The sequence below is a fragment of the Lagopus muta genome, chromosome 1 (assembly GCF_023343835.1).
Source record: "Lagopus muta isolate bLagMut1 chromosome 1, bLagMut1 primary, whole genome shotgun sequence".
In the NCBI taxonomy this organism is placed as follows: Eukaryota; Metazoa; Chordata; class Aves; order Galliformes; family Phasianidae; genus Lagopus; species Lagopus muta.
Window position 1 is genome coordinate 177,243,585 of NC_064433.1, and position 14,459 is coordinate 177,258,043.

Below are 14,459 nucleotides of genomic sequence, written 5' to 3' on the forward strand. Positions count from 1 at the left end.
TTTCCAATACCTTTCAATAAAATAACAGTTAGAAAGATGCCTGCAATGATGAAATCGGTGGTTCGAGCACAATTCAGGACTTACCTGTCTGACAGGATTTTGTCTGCATATGAGGTTTACAAAATGTGGCTTTCGTCATTGTCAAAGGCTTGCACAGAACAGCCTTGTTCTTCATCTCCCTGTTAGGGGTTGGGGAAGGCGGTGGTGCTGACCCCTGCACACAAGCAAATAAGAGAACACGTTGTTGTTGCACTACGCTGATTTCAACACAAAAGTATTTTAATTTAATGTATCAGTTGACACTCTCCATGCACAAGATACTAAAGAGAAAGCTCACAGCACTCAGCAGCACTATGTTTCTTTCTTTAATTGCAAGCTATTCTGCATTCTAGCAATGAGCTGCCACTACCAGCAGTGTCATATAGTTGTGTTTTGCTTAGTCTAGACTAGCATTTCAATTCCCAGCATTCCAACTCACAACCTCTGCCACTTTTTTTTTTTTAATTCCTTGTCTACATGAAAGCACAACTTAAACTATTTTATAAGTTAATAATAACTTTAGCTGCAAAAATAATTCACTATAAATAGCAAAACAAACTTTTGGCTCAAGGTCTGATTTCCTTAGGTAGGCCACAATCCAAAATCACCTACCAAAAAAACCCAGTATTTCTAAATAAAACATTGCTACACTCTTTACTACCCAAAGGACGAACGGTGAGCTCCCCCTGCTGCCTCCACAACAGCATCAACGTATTTGGAAACAGCACATAACGCTCAAATGGTGTTCTTACAGTCAACAGGCAAAAATATGTTGCTCCAAATACATTTTTTGACCACCAGTACCAAGCCTGCCACTTTTATTTGATCATACACATTAAGACTAGCCTCACATGTTCTCACACGGAAAGAACGTGAAGTCACAAGAATGGCAGGCAGCACACCTTCCTAACTGTGAACAAATCACTGAATCACAAATACTTTTTACCTGATGGTCCATCATTTTTTTTAAAGATATTAATTTCATTGGAGGGTATTAAATCTGAAATACTTTTTTAACATGATGGTCTAACATGCTATTAAATATGTCTCCAGTTACCCAAGCAATCTTATTTTGTGTTTTTCATTAACAATTATAAAATTCCACCAAAATACTTTCACTTAAGTCTAAGATTTAGCTTACAGCCTGTTTTCAGGTGAGAAATTTTTCCACTGAGAAGTAGCAGCTATTGAGATCTTCTGCGTGAGAAAACAAAGCCAAGTTTTAACAAAATACACTAAGCTTAATGTTCAAAATTATTACTAATAATGAGATTAGGAAGAAATTCTTTACTGTAAGGTGTGGTGATGCACTGGAACAGGTTGCCCAGTGAGGTTGTGAATTCCCCTCCCGGGAGGCATTCAAGGCCAGGCTGAATGGGGCAGAGAGCAACCGGATCTACAGGGAGGTGTCCCTGCCTATAGCAGGGGTTGGAACCAGATGATCTTAAAGGTCCCTTCCAACTGAAACCATTCTATAATTCTGTGTTTATGACAAGCTGACAAAAACTGATGGACTCCAAAGGAAGGCTGCTGCTCCACTTAGCCCTCCTCCTGCAAGGAGCTCACACTTCCTCTCTCTGCCACCGATCCGACCCTGTGCACCTGTACCTAACCATTCTGCTCTCTAGAACTATAGTTTAAGAACTGAAGCTTTGTTTTCATCCTTTCAAAGCTGCATCACAACCTTTATATTCCAACTGGCCAAGGAAATTCTCTTTCCTTTCTACACTCAATAAGCACATCTCATCAGTCTAAAGAAAGGAAGTACACACACGGTTTGTGAATCAGCTTCTAAGCAATGTGTTCATGTGGACAGACAAAATACATGGCTGCTGATTCCTTTCTCCAAAAGATGTTGAAAAGAACATATGAACATTTAAAAAGTTAATTTCAGCTATCGATGTAACAAAGACTAACAAAGCCCAGTTATCAGTATCATTTTAAAATACTAATTTGTGGCATTTTCAATAGCATCACTTGAAGCCATCAGCACCTCCATTTCAAATGCATCTAATTAGCTTAAATACACATATAATATAGATGTACTTACTGTTATTTTTGTTCGGGGAGTTTGACAGCCCTGATCTAAAAATGCAAGAAAACATTTTTTAGATTTCTTCTCCCTCTTTCAGTATCAGAACAAATACCAACATGTATCACTGGAGTACCATTAATTGAACAGTGCTGCTCAGCACTGTATGGCAGGTGAGGACTGAACTTAACACTTTGCACTCAATCATACTTCTCACCACTCCAGCACTTATCCTTACACAAAGCCAAAAGTCTAATCAATGCTACAGTCAGCTGCTAGCAAAACTTGATTCAGAAAGCAAATTCTAAAATAATCAAATATGAAAACAGCCATACAAATAAGCTGTGATAACCAAATGAGAAGTTGATTTACTTGCATGCTGACATGCTATTTAGATTCCATATAAACACACATTCTGCTCCCACCAGAAAACTAAAGGCACCTATTGCCAACAAAACAAAAAAGCAACACATCGCCCATGCCTGGACACTTTCATTTTGTTTTGTTTATAATTGCATTTATTTCCTTTTAATTCCAGGTGTGTATATCTACTATCCGTGACCAAAATATGCTTTGAAGAGAAATGTTCCCACAGAGCAATAACAAACTGGAACACAATAAAAGTGGAAAACACTTGGCATTCCCATGACCAGAATGATGCATAACCTAAAGAGGTTTGCTTTTTTATAAAAAGTCATTATAAAAGAGTTCGATTGCAGACAACATCTCAACTCTCAAAAGAGCAACAAAATAAAGGTTAAGAAATACAGAGCAGATCAGTAAGCTATGCCTTATGATCACATAAAAAAGGCGGTCTCTAATGCAAGCAAGTTTGTTACATCAAATAAATAACTTTTCAATCTTTGGTTTAAAACACATATTTTGTTTCCATTGAGCAGCCACAAGGCAGCACTTACCATATTGTAAGTTCTCCGGTCCTTTTTGGGTTGCCAGATTTGGTTCATTTTGCTGACAGTAGAAACGGAGCAAACAGTGCTGATCACAAAAGTGTTTCATTTCTCCACGCCACTGCACTTTCTCTCTGAGAGTTCCTTGTGACTTACAACAGTCACACCGTGCAGCCTTAATGCAAACAAAGAAAAAAAGATTTGGACATTTTAAAAAAAGACTTGTAAAAAAAAAACACATTTACTTTTTGAAAGCTCATGTTTTTAGAAGTACTAAAGCACTGTTACTGCTACACAGTTAGCTCTCACTTGTGTAGGCCCACAATATTTACACGACCCTCCAACCTGTGTAGACCAACACACTCGTCACTTCACTTTCAACTGTTCCCTGGGGCTTAATGCCTAGAGCGAGTATGCTGGTTCCACTTACACATTAACTCCTTAAAAACCGTTCATTTCTATACGTTCAGAAGAAAAGTAAAAATTGTACACGCTTGCTTTCATTAATTCCACTGAAACATTCTGCAAACTGAGATCCCTCACAACTTGCTTGAACCCACGACACATGCTGTCTGTCCCTTACCCCCCCCAGAGTTTTGTGGCATTTTTTTGTTGTCCTGTTTATGACTTAAACATAGGATAGGACTAGAGGACTAGGACTAAATAAGACTAGAGGGAATGACCTCAAGTTGCTCCAGGGGAGATTCAGGCTGGACGTTAGGAAATACTACTTTTCCGAAACTGTGTTCCTCTGCATTCCTAACTAAATATTGAAGAAATGCATGCTGCACCAGCCTGGAGGATAACTTCATGAGGTATCACTAATAAAGACGTTTTTCTATTTAATTGGTTCCACTGATTTAATCAGCCATGATATAATCTATCTGAACAGCACTAGCCCCATCGTCAGATCTTCAACAAGAAAGGTTTGTTTGCAATTATTCCTCCCCTTCGTATTTGCTTTCAATCTTCATCCCAAAGTGGTCTTTAAAACTAAGTGGAAAATAATAAATGCTTTATGGATGCTTAGGAATCCAAAATAATTCAATCTAATTGTATAGCCAGGAGAGGAAGAGGGAAATTATGATCGTATGCAACACAAAACATTAGTATGTAAAACCATAGACAACACTGGAGTTAGGCACATGGCTCTGATGGCTAAAAAAGTGGTCTAACTGTAGTTCTCTCAACTCCAAATGAGTACCAACAGGCCAAGAGCTTCACATTTAAAAACTAATTAAATCTGAATTCCTTCTCTGTACTTGACCAGTTCAGCCCCATTTTCTGGCAGTGCGGGAAATTCAGGTCTCAATTGTCATTTTCAAATATTTAAAATGAAAAATGAGAGACTTGTTTCTAACAGTATAAGAAGATTCAAGTATATTTTTTATATATATATATATATATATATATATAAAATATACTTTTTAACACATGTTTATTTGAAGGAAATACGTATGTTTTAATCTGTCTGGCAGCAATTCAAACAAAAAAAGCAATGAAAGGCACCTCTGGAAGGGGAGGTGGCACTTTTCCCTTTCTGTGGTGCAGGCACCAGCAGTAGTGCTCATGCACCTACTTGGTACAAGGTCAGAGACCTGCAACACCCCATTCCTCCCTCACTTTGTTACATTTGTCACCTCGACTTTCTGCTGATGCTGAGCAGCAGAATTCTGCAGCATAAGTTGTTCTCAGAAGGACAAAAGAGCAAGTAAACTGCACTCATGGAAGTGAGAGTGTAAAGTGTTGCCAGAATATCCTAGGTTTATCAATTAGGGAAATGAATTTGCACCTTTAGTGCAAATGCGACTTTCCAAAGCCACCAAAATCTGAAATATTGGTGGGAAAAAAATAAAATCATATAATTTTCTGGGTTTTTTTTGTTTGTTTGTTTTTGTTTTTTTTTAATTTAATATTTCAAGCCCAAACAGTGATCATTAAGAATGACTGCTGACCCACATATGGAAAAGTCCACTTATCCTGAACTGCTGCACACAGCTTCACTCACAAAGCACCACTTCTCTGTTCTCTCTGTCCTATGAATTAAAAAAGGTGCTAAATAATGTAAAATGCAGGAACTACTTGTAGCTTGTAGCTACTAATGGTTTTCTTCCCCTCCTTTTTTTGCTCTTTCATTCAAGTTTTTGAATAAGCCAATTACTGTCTCTCCTTGGCTGCAACCATGGTATTTAGCTTCAACATGGCAAATCACCATTCCTTAGCAAGCCCAATATTCCTCAGTGAGGATATTTTAGTTCTCATCTTTAATTCTAAATATTTACATAATGATTTCTGTAGTCAATATTATGAACTTCTCCATGCACTGAAGTTTCCTATACTACTTGCTTACTCTGCCAACTTCTTTGACTACGAAATTACTGAAAGGAAAACTGAATTCAGGCTGTTCTGCTTTCTTCCTTCCTCACCCTTTCTATTTCTTTTCATTTAGAACACCGACAACTATACGTGAATTGAAACTCCCAAAATGCCTGCTTTCAAGTCCTTCTTTCTGTGCTCTATCCACACTTAACTCCTTCTCCACTTATGTCTGGTTTTTGGTCCAGTTCTTTCCCCAGGTCTGACTTCAACAAGTTCAAATTACCAGCACCAATCTAAAAATGTATAAATCAAAACTGTTTGCCCCAAAGTTGGTTCAAAATCTAACTTCTTACATGTAGAGCTCTTTTATTCTTTCAGTGCCCCATTCCCAAGGTTCTCCAGTGATACGGACTGACACTCATTTGACATTATCTTAGCTGTCTATTTTGAGCTACTTTGGTTCAATGGACATTAAGCAAGAAGCAAGAGAGTGACTGACTATAAGAGAAAGGAGATCAAGTGATCTAAAAGTGTACCTCATTGAAATTGAGATGCCCAACTATACAACAGCTTCATTTGGACAGGAGAAATTCCACAAGGTTGCCTTGTTGCCCTTACCATTCAGATTAATACCGGCTGTAGTATTTCAAATCTTACAATGGTTGCCAATTATGGTATCTGCAGCTCACTAGCTATAATAATTTTGCTTGTGCCTCAGACAGTGGCTCCCCACTTTCACATTAGTCTCAGGTATAGACATCTGACCTCTACTGAATATGCAATTATTACCAAACACGTTCAAGTCCAATCACTATTCCACTGTAGACCCGAATGATCTACATTTGCATTTCAGCTGTGGTACTTTCAGCAAAACTTCACAACATAAATTACAAGAAACAGACTTCTGCACTTCTCTGCATACAGAATATTCTTTTTCAAGATACTTTCAGTTCTCTAGTATGAGAAACAACAAATGACCAATATCATCATCAAACAGGCTAAAATATTTATACTGACATCTGAAAGAATGACAGAAATTATCATCCTAACCACAGCATGCAATTTGAGTTGACAAGAGAATCTCTCATAACAATGGGAGCTAATTCAGGACACCCGAAGTTATAATTCTATTCTTAGAAGTGCACTGTATGCCATACTACAGAAACTTCCTCAGAATTTGGCACCAACTGAAAATTTCAGCTGTCATTCACCGGACGGTGATGGCTGAACTCCTCTTCAACATTTCAGTCACTCAATATTAAGTTTGAAGATTATTTCCAGATAAGTCTGATGCGCTTCTACCACTGATAACTTTTTCTCGCCTTCTGTGATGAGAACTTTGGTGCTTGGGGAAGCTCTCGCATAACTAATTAAATATTTTCAAATGTTAAGATGTTTTCCAGATAATTGTGTGAGAAAAATGTGTCCAGGAAAAAAAAGTAGACAAAGAAGATGGAGACAAACACTTGTTTAATGAACACAGTGCTGATGTTAAAATATTACTAGGCTATTACTACTTATTTCTCTTCACGTACACATTTATTGCAACTCCAAAATAACACTAGACATCGCATAAATGAGACAAAGCTCATACACAGATATCTATTCTTTTAAGAAGTTAACAGACAGAACAGCAAATGAAGTATAAGCTGAAGGAGGGATTCATATCTCATCTGTCTTCCTGTATTTTAATCATTATTTATTTATGGCTAGGCAAGAATGTTCACTAACCATGCACTGGAACATCAACACGTCTGGAGTGACTGTTATAAAAGAGGTGAAAATTACCCACAAGAATGTAAAGGAAAAAAGGACAATTCTAGCAAAATACACATACCAAAGCCTATTACAGGTCTTCTTTGTGTAGTAAATTCCAAACTCTTATAATCAGAACTGAATTAGGCAAAGAGTAAGAAGTATTTGAAAAAATAAAAATAAAAACATTAATCAACAGTTCCACCAGCAAGCACAAAAACACGTAACACTTCAGTATACTCTAGAGTACCAAAAGTTAACTGTGCTTAAATTACCTTTCCAGGGCATGTCTGATTTTCCTGTACCAAAGTACCAACAGCATTTCTAAAGCACACTTTTATGGGCCAATTAAATTACTGCCTTATCCCACAGATCTGAAGAATAATTTGAAGTGTTTTCAAAAATCTGAATCACAGTACAAACTTCCATATAAGTTTACAGCATATGAAACTAGTTGGGTACACTCAACCCCCAGACTATTAGTTGTTGAATCCCTAAGAGATCTCTAAAGCATACAACAGCTTTATTAGATTCTCTACTAGAAGGCACTTTTTATGCAGGGATAAATTTTACCCCAAACCTCCAGTTTTAAGGCATACTGATAAAGTATTATTGCATGGAATGACATTTTAGTACATCTAAGAACTTTGCAGCCAAAGTTTTCACCCTGTTTTTGCACATGAGAGAGAAGATTCTGGTCTTCAGTCTTTTTCTTTCATGAATTTCTACAAGGATGCTATGTAAGTAACTCAAAATGAAGACTTGACAATGTTGGGTGGTAACACTTGTGGCACATGCCATTCACCCAGAATCACAGAATTGTAGGGGTTGGAAGGGACCTCTAGAGATCATCGAGACCAAAAGTATCAGATATGTCTTCAGACTCGGTTCTGTTATGGTAGGTAGATCATCTTGAATTACAGGACTAGAATCTGGCCCTCTAACATTTCTAGCTTTTTACTGCCTTTCAGGCTGTGCCAAGTGTCTTGGTAAGGTGACGAATTTTGTATTGTTTCTTTTTGCTATCGCATCCACAAATATTGTTCTTGGCTTGATATTATCAGTGTAGGTTTCCAGGATGTTCACACCAGAGATCAAATATTTTATCCACGTTTCTAATCACAAGTTAAATCCAGTCCAATCTCACCCACTTTCTTTCAAAAAATAAAACAGAACACTACTTAATGTGAATTCTTTGCTGATTGTGCTTCACAAGGTAATTACACTTCCAGAGATATAGAAATAGGTGCCATCACATTTGACTTAAACTTTTATTAGAAATCCATTTGGTCTTGCTTTTCCCCTTGCCATCATTTCCACTGTGAAATAATGAAAAATCAAAGGCCCTGCAGTTCATACTGTGGGAGAAAGGAAAAGGCAAAAATGGAAGCAAAAACAGGAAGACGAAGAACCGCCAACCTAGTTTATCATCACTCAACTCAAGGTATCATCCAGCTGCTACTAACAGTGTTTTCAACATTCTGAATACACATTTAAGTAACTTTGACAAGAAAAATATGGTATCGTTTGAGGGGGAAAAATTGTGACTATAAAGTACACAGTAGGCTTTTTTCTGTACAAGACTTCCTTGCCAAATGAATCAATAAATCAGATGGTAGAAACTCTGCTCTAAGTTCTAACAAAACTCAAACGATGAAATTAATACATCTGCTTTTTGTGTAGCAAATGCTTTGCTGAAGTAAGCCATACTTGCTGCACAAGCCTTGAGATATCCTCACATGTGCATATTTGATTTTTTTATTTTTATTTTTTAAACTTCGGAGCTCTTTTCAAAAATTCTGAGTTACTTGCCTTGTAGTACCAGTCCTGAAATTTTTTACAGCACTCTTCACTGCAGAAATCTCTCACTACACCATCAAGTTCCTTAGTTGCTCCCTTTTTGCACAGCTGTGAGCAGTAATTACAAGTAACACATCTCAGTCCTAACCGTCTTGCAAAGTCTTGTTTATATAGCAGCTTGCAGCCTGAAAACAGATTTTAAACATTAGGAACAAAGTAATTTTTACAGAGAGATATCACAGTTAAGAGTTAAATATTGAAAACAACAGCTAACAATTGGGGCTTCAGAAAAATTCAGGTTGCATAATACACTGTATTTCGAGACATTTTTACCTGAACATCTTTCCTGCACAACTCTGGTTTCATGTGATATCTGCATCTCTCACAAAACACTATGCTTGAATCTATGCTTATCAAATTCCTGAATAAACAGTCAGAAAAATTACATAATTTGTTTTTCAGACAGACCCCTGAAGAAACATTGTCTTGGAATGAAACTGTTCAGTTACATATTCTCAGAATGCTGCATATCCAGACAATGACAAGCAGAAATTGTAAGCTAGGCAGCACTATGCACTAAAACAATTCCTATCTTCAATATCTTATTTCTATTAATACTTTCATTCATGTTAGCACAACAAACCACTTTGACAACTCCTTCGTTTTTCAGAACACAAGATGATGATGTAAGAACTGAAGAGTTTCCTAAAAAAAAAAAAAAAGCAACTAGAAAGTAAACTATTACAAGTTCTGAGACTGTTAAGCTCTTAGTTTACAAATTCAATTCGTGTAAGACCTGTATTCAATGCATCTTACTTTTTGTGCTCACATTAGGGTTGGTTTTTCTTATCTGCATTTGCTATGAAGTCGTAACTCCAAGGTCATCATAATGAGAGCTGTGCTCTTCAATAATCTGATCCTCTCTCAAGCAGATTGGAAGAGACATTCTAAAGTACTAAATGCATTAAAAGATGAATACCGCAGCTATTACATAGCCTATTTGAGAACATAATGTATTTAAGCTAACTCAAATCTAGTGTCTGTTCAAGTTGACGCTTAAATCTCCATATCTGTGCTAATGCACAATTGTCCATGCATTTCTACAATTGTGCTTTTTTTTTTTGGCACAGGAGAACACTACGAGAATATGAAGCAACTGTCTATATTAGACACTGGAGGGACAAGATAACAACTACACAGATTACTAATCTAAGGTACTTCCCCTGTTTTTATGATCTCCCAAACATCAGAGTACCACTGAGACCAGAACTCAAGTCTTCCATGTACTTGCTCTGCTGAGGTATGCTGTCTACCACATGCAGACTTCCGTACTTCTGCTAAATAAGGAAATCCAATAAGCAACGTACTTCCTCTGGTATACAGAATATGGAAATACTGTTTGAAATACTATTCAGTAACTTCAATTATCTGCCTTGTGCTGCTGTCTATTAGGGAAGAATTTGGTGTTCTGAATTTCATTGAATCAGATACCAATTTTAAAATCACTAAAAATGTGTATGCAGGTGGAAAATGCTGCAGACAGCATTTTTCAAAGCAAAAGGTTACTGAGGAATTTTAACTTGCAACGCTACAAATTCTGCTAAAAAATTAAATTTGCTAGCAATGTCAAAGCAATAGAATTACAGAATACACTGTACATAATAACTGTGTTTTCAGTTGATTTTTTAAAGTTATAACTCAGATCCCATAACAACAGAACAAAGAATATAATTTACACACAGTAAGCAGTGCAGAAGTCAAGAGCCAAAACAAGCAATCATCCTTCCAGTGTAACTAATCTGAAAGTTAAATACACTGCTCTGAAGGAAAAAGTAATCCTGAAGGTTACCAGCATGTGCAAGCAATGACTTCAAAGTACTGGTTAAAACACAGAAAATTTCTTGCTAGTATCTCTTCTGGTCGTACTTCTCATTACTGTATGAGGCATCAGAGTCTTATCCCTTTTTTTTTTCTGTCACAGAGACAGCTCAGCACCACTTCTCTTCAGCTGGGCCTTCCAAGTGCCATTCATTGTAGCATCCACTTTTTAAGATTAAAGCTAGCAAAAGTACTCTACCACCAATCAGGTACACTAGCTGACTATATAGCCTGCAAAATGGATAAAATTTACATTTTTCTTGGCTGCTAAATTATGGAGAGTAAAACTGAAGATGACACCGCTGTTACACTAAAGGAAAAAAGAAAATCAGGAAAGAAATTGTCCATTCTGCAGTCAAGCATCTTCATGACCGATAAAAAATCACGAGTAGTGAAAACTAAGTAGGGAGGGACAAAAGTTCTAAATTCAACCCTCAAGCATAAAACCCTGAAAAACTTTATTTTTAAATAACTGACTGCAGGACTTCTTGACAAAGGATGCCTCTACGAAGGATAGAAAATCCATCTTCATAAAACTTCAGATGTTGATAGAAGACCGTTACATCTCTGAACATTTCTACCATGGAAACATAGGCTTGTCTTTCTCCATCATCATAAGCAAAATTCTTCAGAAAATTCAGTGATTTTTTTTTTTTTTTTTTGTTAACATCTTTGTAATACTTAACACAATCCACTTATCAGGGAACTTCTGGTTGCTTCAAGCTCTCATCGATTCCGACAAAGGGAAAACAAAATGCCTTTTTATAGCAATATATAAGCTCTTTCTTATAGGATATACTTTAATTAGGCCCTTGGTATTCTGTGCATAACTAGAATGTAACTTTTTATCTTAAGGTTTTGGTTCTGATTTGATTGTTAATATTTTCCTTGAATTATGGAAAAAAGTGCTCTCTTTTGGCAAAACAGGCTGAGTTCATTTAACAACTTAAATCTTCACAGTGAACAACAAAATCCCAAATTAACAGAGCAGTAGCACCCATGCTACCTTTGAAGATGTGGCCAAGAAGTGGGCCTTAACTGACAGAACATTGTAGATGAGAAAACAAAAGATACGAGTTGTCTGATATGTCCAGTATCAACACCAGAATCATACAGGTTTGGCCAACATTCCTGTCCTTGGAACTTGAGGTTCATGAATAAGCATTGCTTAATACAGCTGCCAGCCTCATCATTCTGAATGAAAAGGTGCATGTAAATTCTAAACCGTTCAGGATTTCTGCTGTAACACCAGGTACACCAGTTCAAACGCGACGAGGTGGAAGCCTCTAGAGCTGTCAGTGATTGTAAGAGATCAGCTCTTAGTCATTTTAAGGAAAAATTATGTGCAGGTCATTTGATTACAGCTATACAGGTAATTGATTATATTCTTCATCAAGGTTTTAACATAGGACCTAACCTGACACCAATACTCTATGAGAAATCACTTAAACAGCTTTTTATGATGTCTCTCCAACTCAAAATTTCAACCAGATATGCAAGAAGTTGCTAGTGCCTGCTAAATCAACATAAAATCATGGCTGCCAAAAAAAATCCAGATCCAAATCCATCCTTTATTTAAACTCTAGACTTCAGTTTTCCACATCCAACTGGAAGGAGAATTAAGCATCTGAGCTTGTACACCGCAGCTTACTGGCAGGATGATACAGTAGTTCTTCCAAGCCTTCACCTCAGACAAGCTAAATGTCAACAGAGCTTCCTCAGATCTTTCAGATCCAGCCCTACAGAGTTATTCACTGCAGAGACATGCTTCACTTGCCTGCCTGCAGACTAACACAAGCAAGCTACCAGGGACCTGGTCCGATTTTGCCAGTGGCAGCTACTTGAATTACTGCAAGTTCAGTACACCCACACGTCAAGAAGCTGTGAAACAGAATTACTTCCAGAGTCTCCACCAGCCCCTTATTATCTCAAAGAATAACATCTTTTTATACAGTGTAAATGTTCCACCCTAACAGTAAATAGTTTTGTTTTTTTTTTTTTACCATGCAAAGGCTGTACTTAGATTACCTCTCTCTCCCTTCCAGCAACATAGCAGACTCACTGTTCTCTCCAAGAACTTCAACTGTTATCCATGACCACTTCATCTAGTAATGAATAGCAACAAGCCTGCAATACCAGAAGCGAGGCCTCTGAAGCTGTGTTCCATCCATTACGCTGCCTTCCTCTGCCCCCTTCCTCTTTACTGATTTGTGTTCAATAGTCATCTTTTCCACACTCTTGTTTCTATCACCCCTAGTCTCTGACTTCGCAATAACATCGCTATCCTTTAGAAAAGAGATGCAAAGCATCCAGCCTTGGTCTTGCTGGAATTACCATTAAAATAGACTCCATTCTGTCTGTGTAACAGGGAGGTTGTGAATCCTGCTTCCTTCCATGTCTTCTGCTGAAGAACCTTTTATTACTTTACCTTGCAAATACAGCTCACTTTCTACATATTCTAAAGGCTCATCCTAGTCAATATTTCAGATCTTAAGTTCTTTTCTTTCTCCTCCTTCCTACCCCCACTTCAGTTACTCAGTTCCTGCTTGTTCTTAAAGCTTTCTAAATTTATTATTCTCTCGGGTTAACAAGAAGCATATTTATCAGCTTTCCTCCTCTTGTGCTTGTAACTTCAGCACTTTCAGTTGCCATCATCCCATATTTGCAATAGTCAATGTTGTCATTGTGTAAAGAATTGTTTGAAACCTCTGCAAAGACATAACAGAGGAAATAATACCGAAGAAAGCAAATCTAATGAAGACTTGTCAAACAACAGATAAGGTTTCACTTCTATATTATTACAATGTTAGAAATTAGCCCTACATGAACTAAAAAATTCAGCATAACCTGTACTCAAAATTCAAACACTATCAGTGTTCTTCTACAGATAGACAGAAGATAAACATAATAACCTCCTCTTTAGTGCATCTCTAGCACTCAACATTTTCAGCTGTAGGAATACTGTGAGAAGTATCAAAATTCACAGTAATACGTACAGAAATATTCACAGTAATTCACAGTAATACGTAACTGTAAAGTAATTCCAGAAGATACATATACAACCAAGCTCTAGTTGGAAACAACATCCACACAGCCAGATTCTTCCACTCACAGCATCCCACAAAAACTGACTCTTCAGCTTTTCTGCATGCATTTGTCTGGAAAGCATGGATCTGCTTCCCTCAGCACAGACAACAGCCTTCACTTGATGCTTCTGCAGTGAGACAGCCTATTAAATATTTCATAAGGGACTTTCCTGGTTTTAATACGTTCCTTTCTACCTTAACTTCCCCTTTCCTCCTTTAATCAGTGAAAGAGTCTCTTACAGTAACAGAATTTGTAATAGTCATCTGCAGCTCAGAAGTATAATACCAGACTAACAAATAAGAAAATGTGGCCTGAACAACTGCACTGTGCCAATCTCAGCTTGTTCACAAAAGCTGCCACAGCTCAATTTGATGTCAGGGACACTCCATAACAGATTTTCTTTGTAACTGTCAAAGCATATTGTACTCTCTCAGGAAAACGCAGGCACCTCAAAATCCCTCTGAAGATGGCTTCCATTTTGTACTAACCAACCAGTGGACAAGCACTGTTTTCCCTCATTAGCAACATGTCTTCTGTGTTAACAGATTTTTGAGAATCATAAATTCTACAGCATTTAAGATATCCTGTTTTTCATTTGTTCCATTTTGACATGATATTCCAATTCATCAGTGAATAAATCC

General features: G+C 37.2%; 1 protein-coding gene across 11 annotated transcripts in view; it reads right to left on the minus strand.

The window, feature by feature from the left end:
- ZMYM2 (zinc finger MYM-type containing 2) overlaps positions 1-14,459 on the minus strand; it is a 91,062-nt gene that overhangs the window by 16,032 nt on the left and 60,571 nt on the right. For all 11 annotated transcript variants that reach the window (XM_048944080.1, XM_048944166.1, XM_048944602.1 and 8 more), the window contains 4 exons: positions 8,866-9,038; positions 2,989-3,154; positions 2,090-2,124; positions 85-214 (listed from right to left, as the gene is read on the minus strand). In XM_048944080.1, the coding sequence (XP_048800037.1) occupies positions 85-214; positions 2,090-2,124; positions 2,989-3,154; positions 8,866-9,038 (504 nt within the window). The remainder of the gene's footprint in view (positions 1-84; positions 215-2,089; positions 2,125-2,988; positions 3,155-8,865; positions 9,039-14,459) is intronic.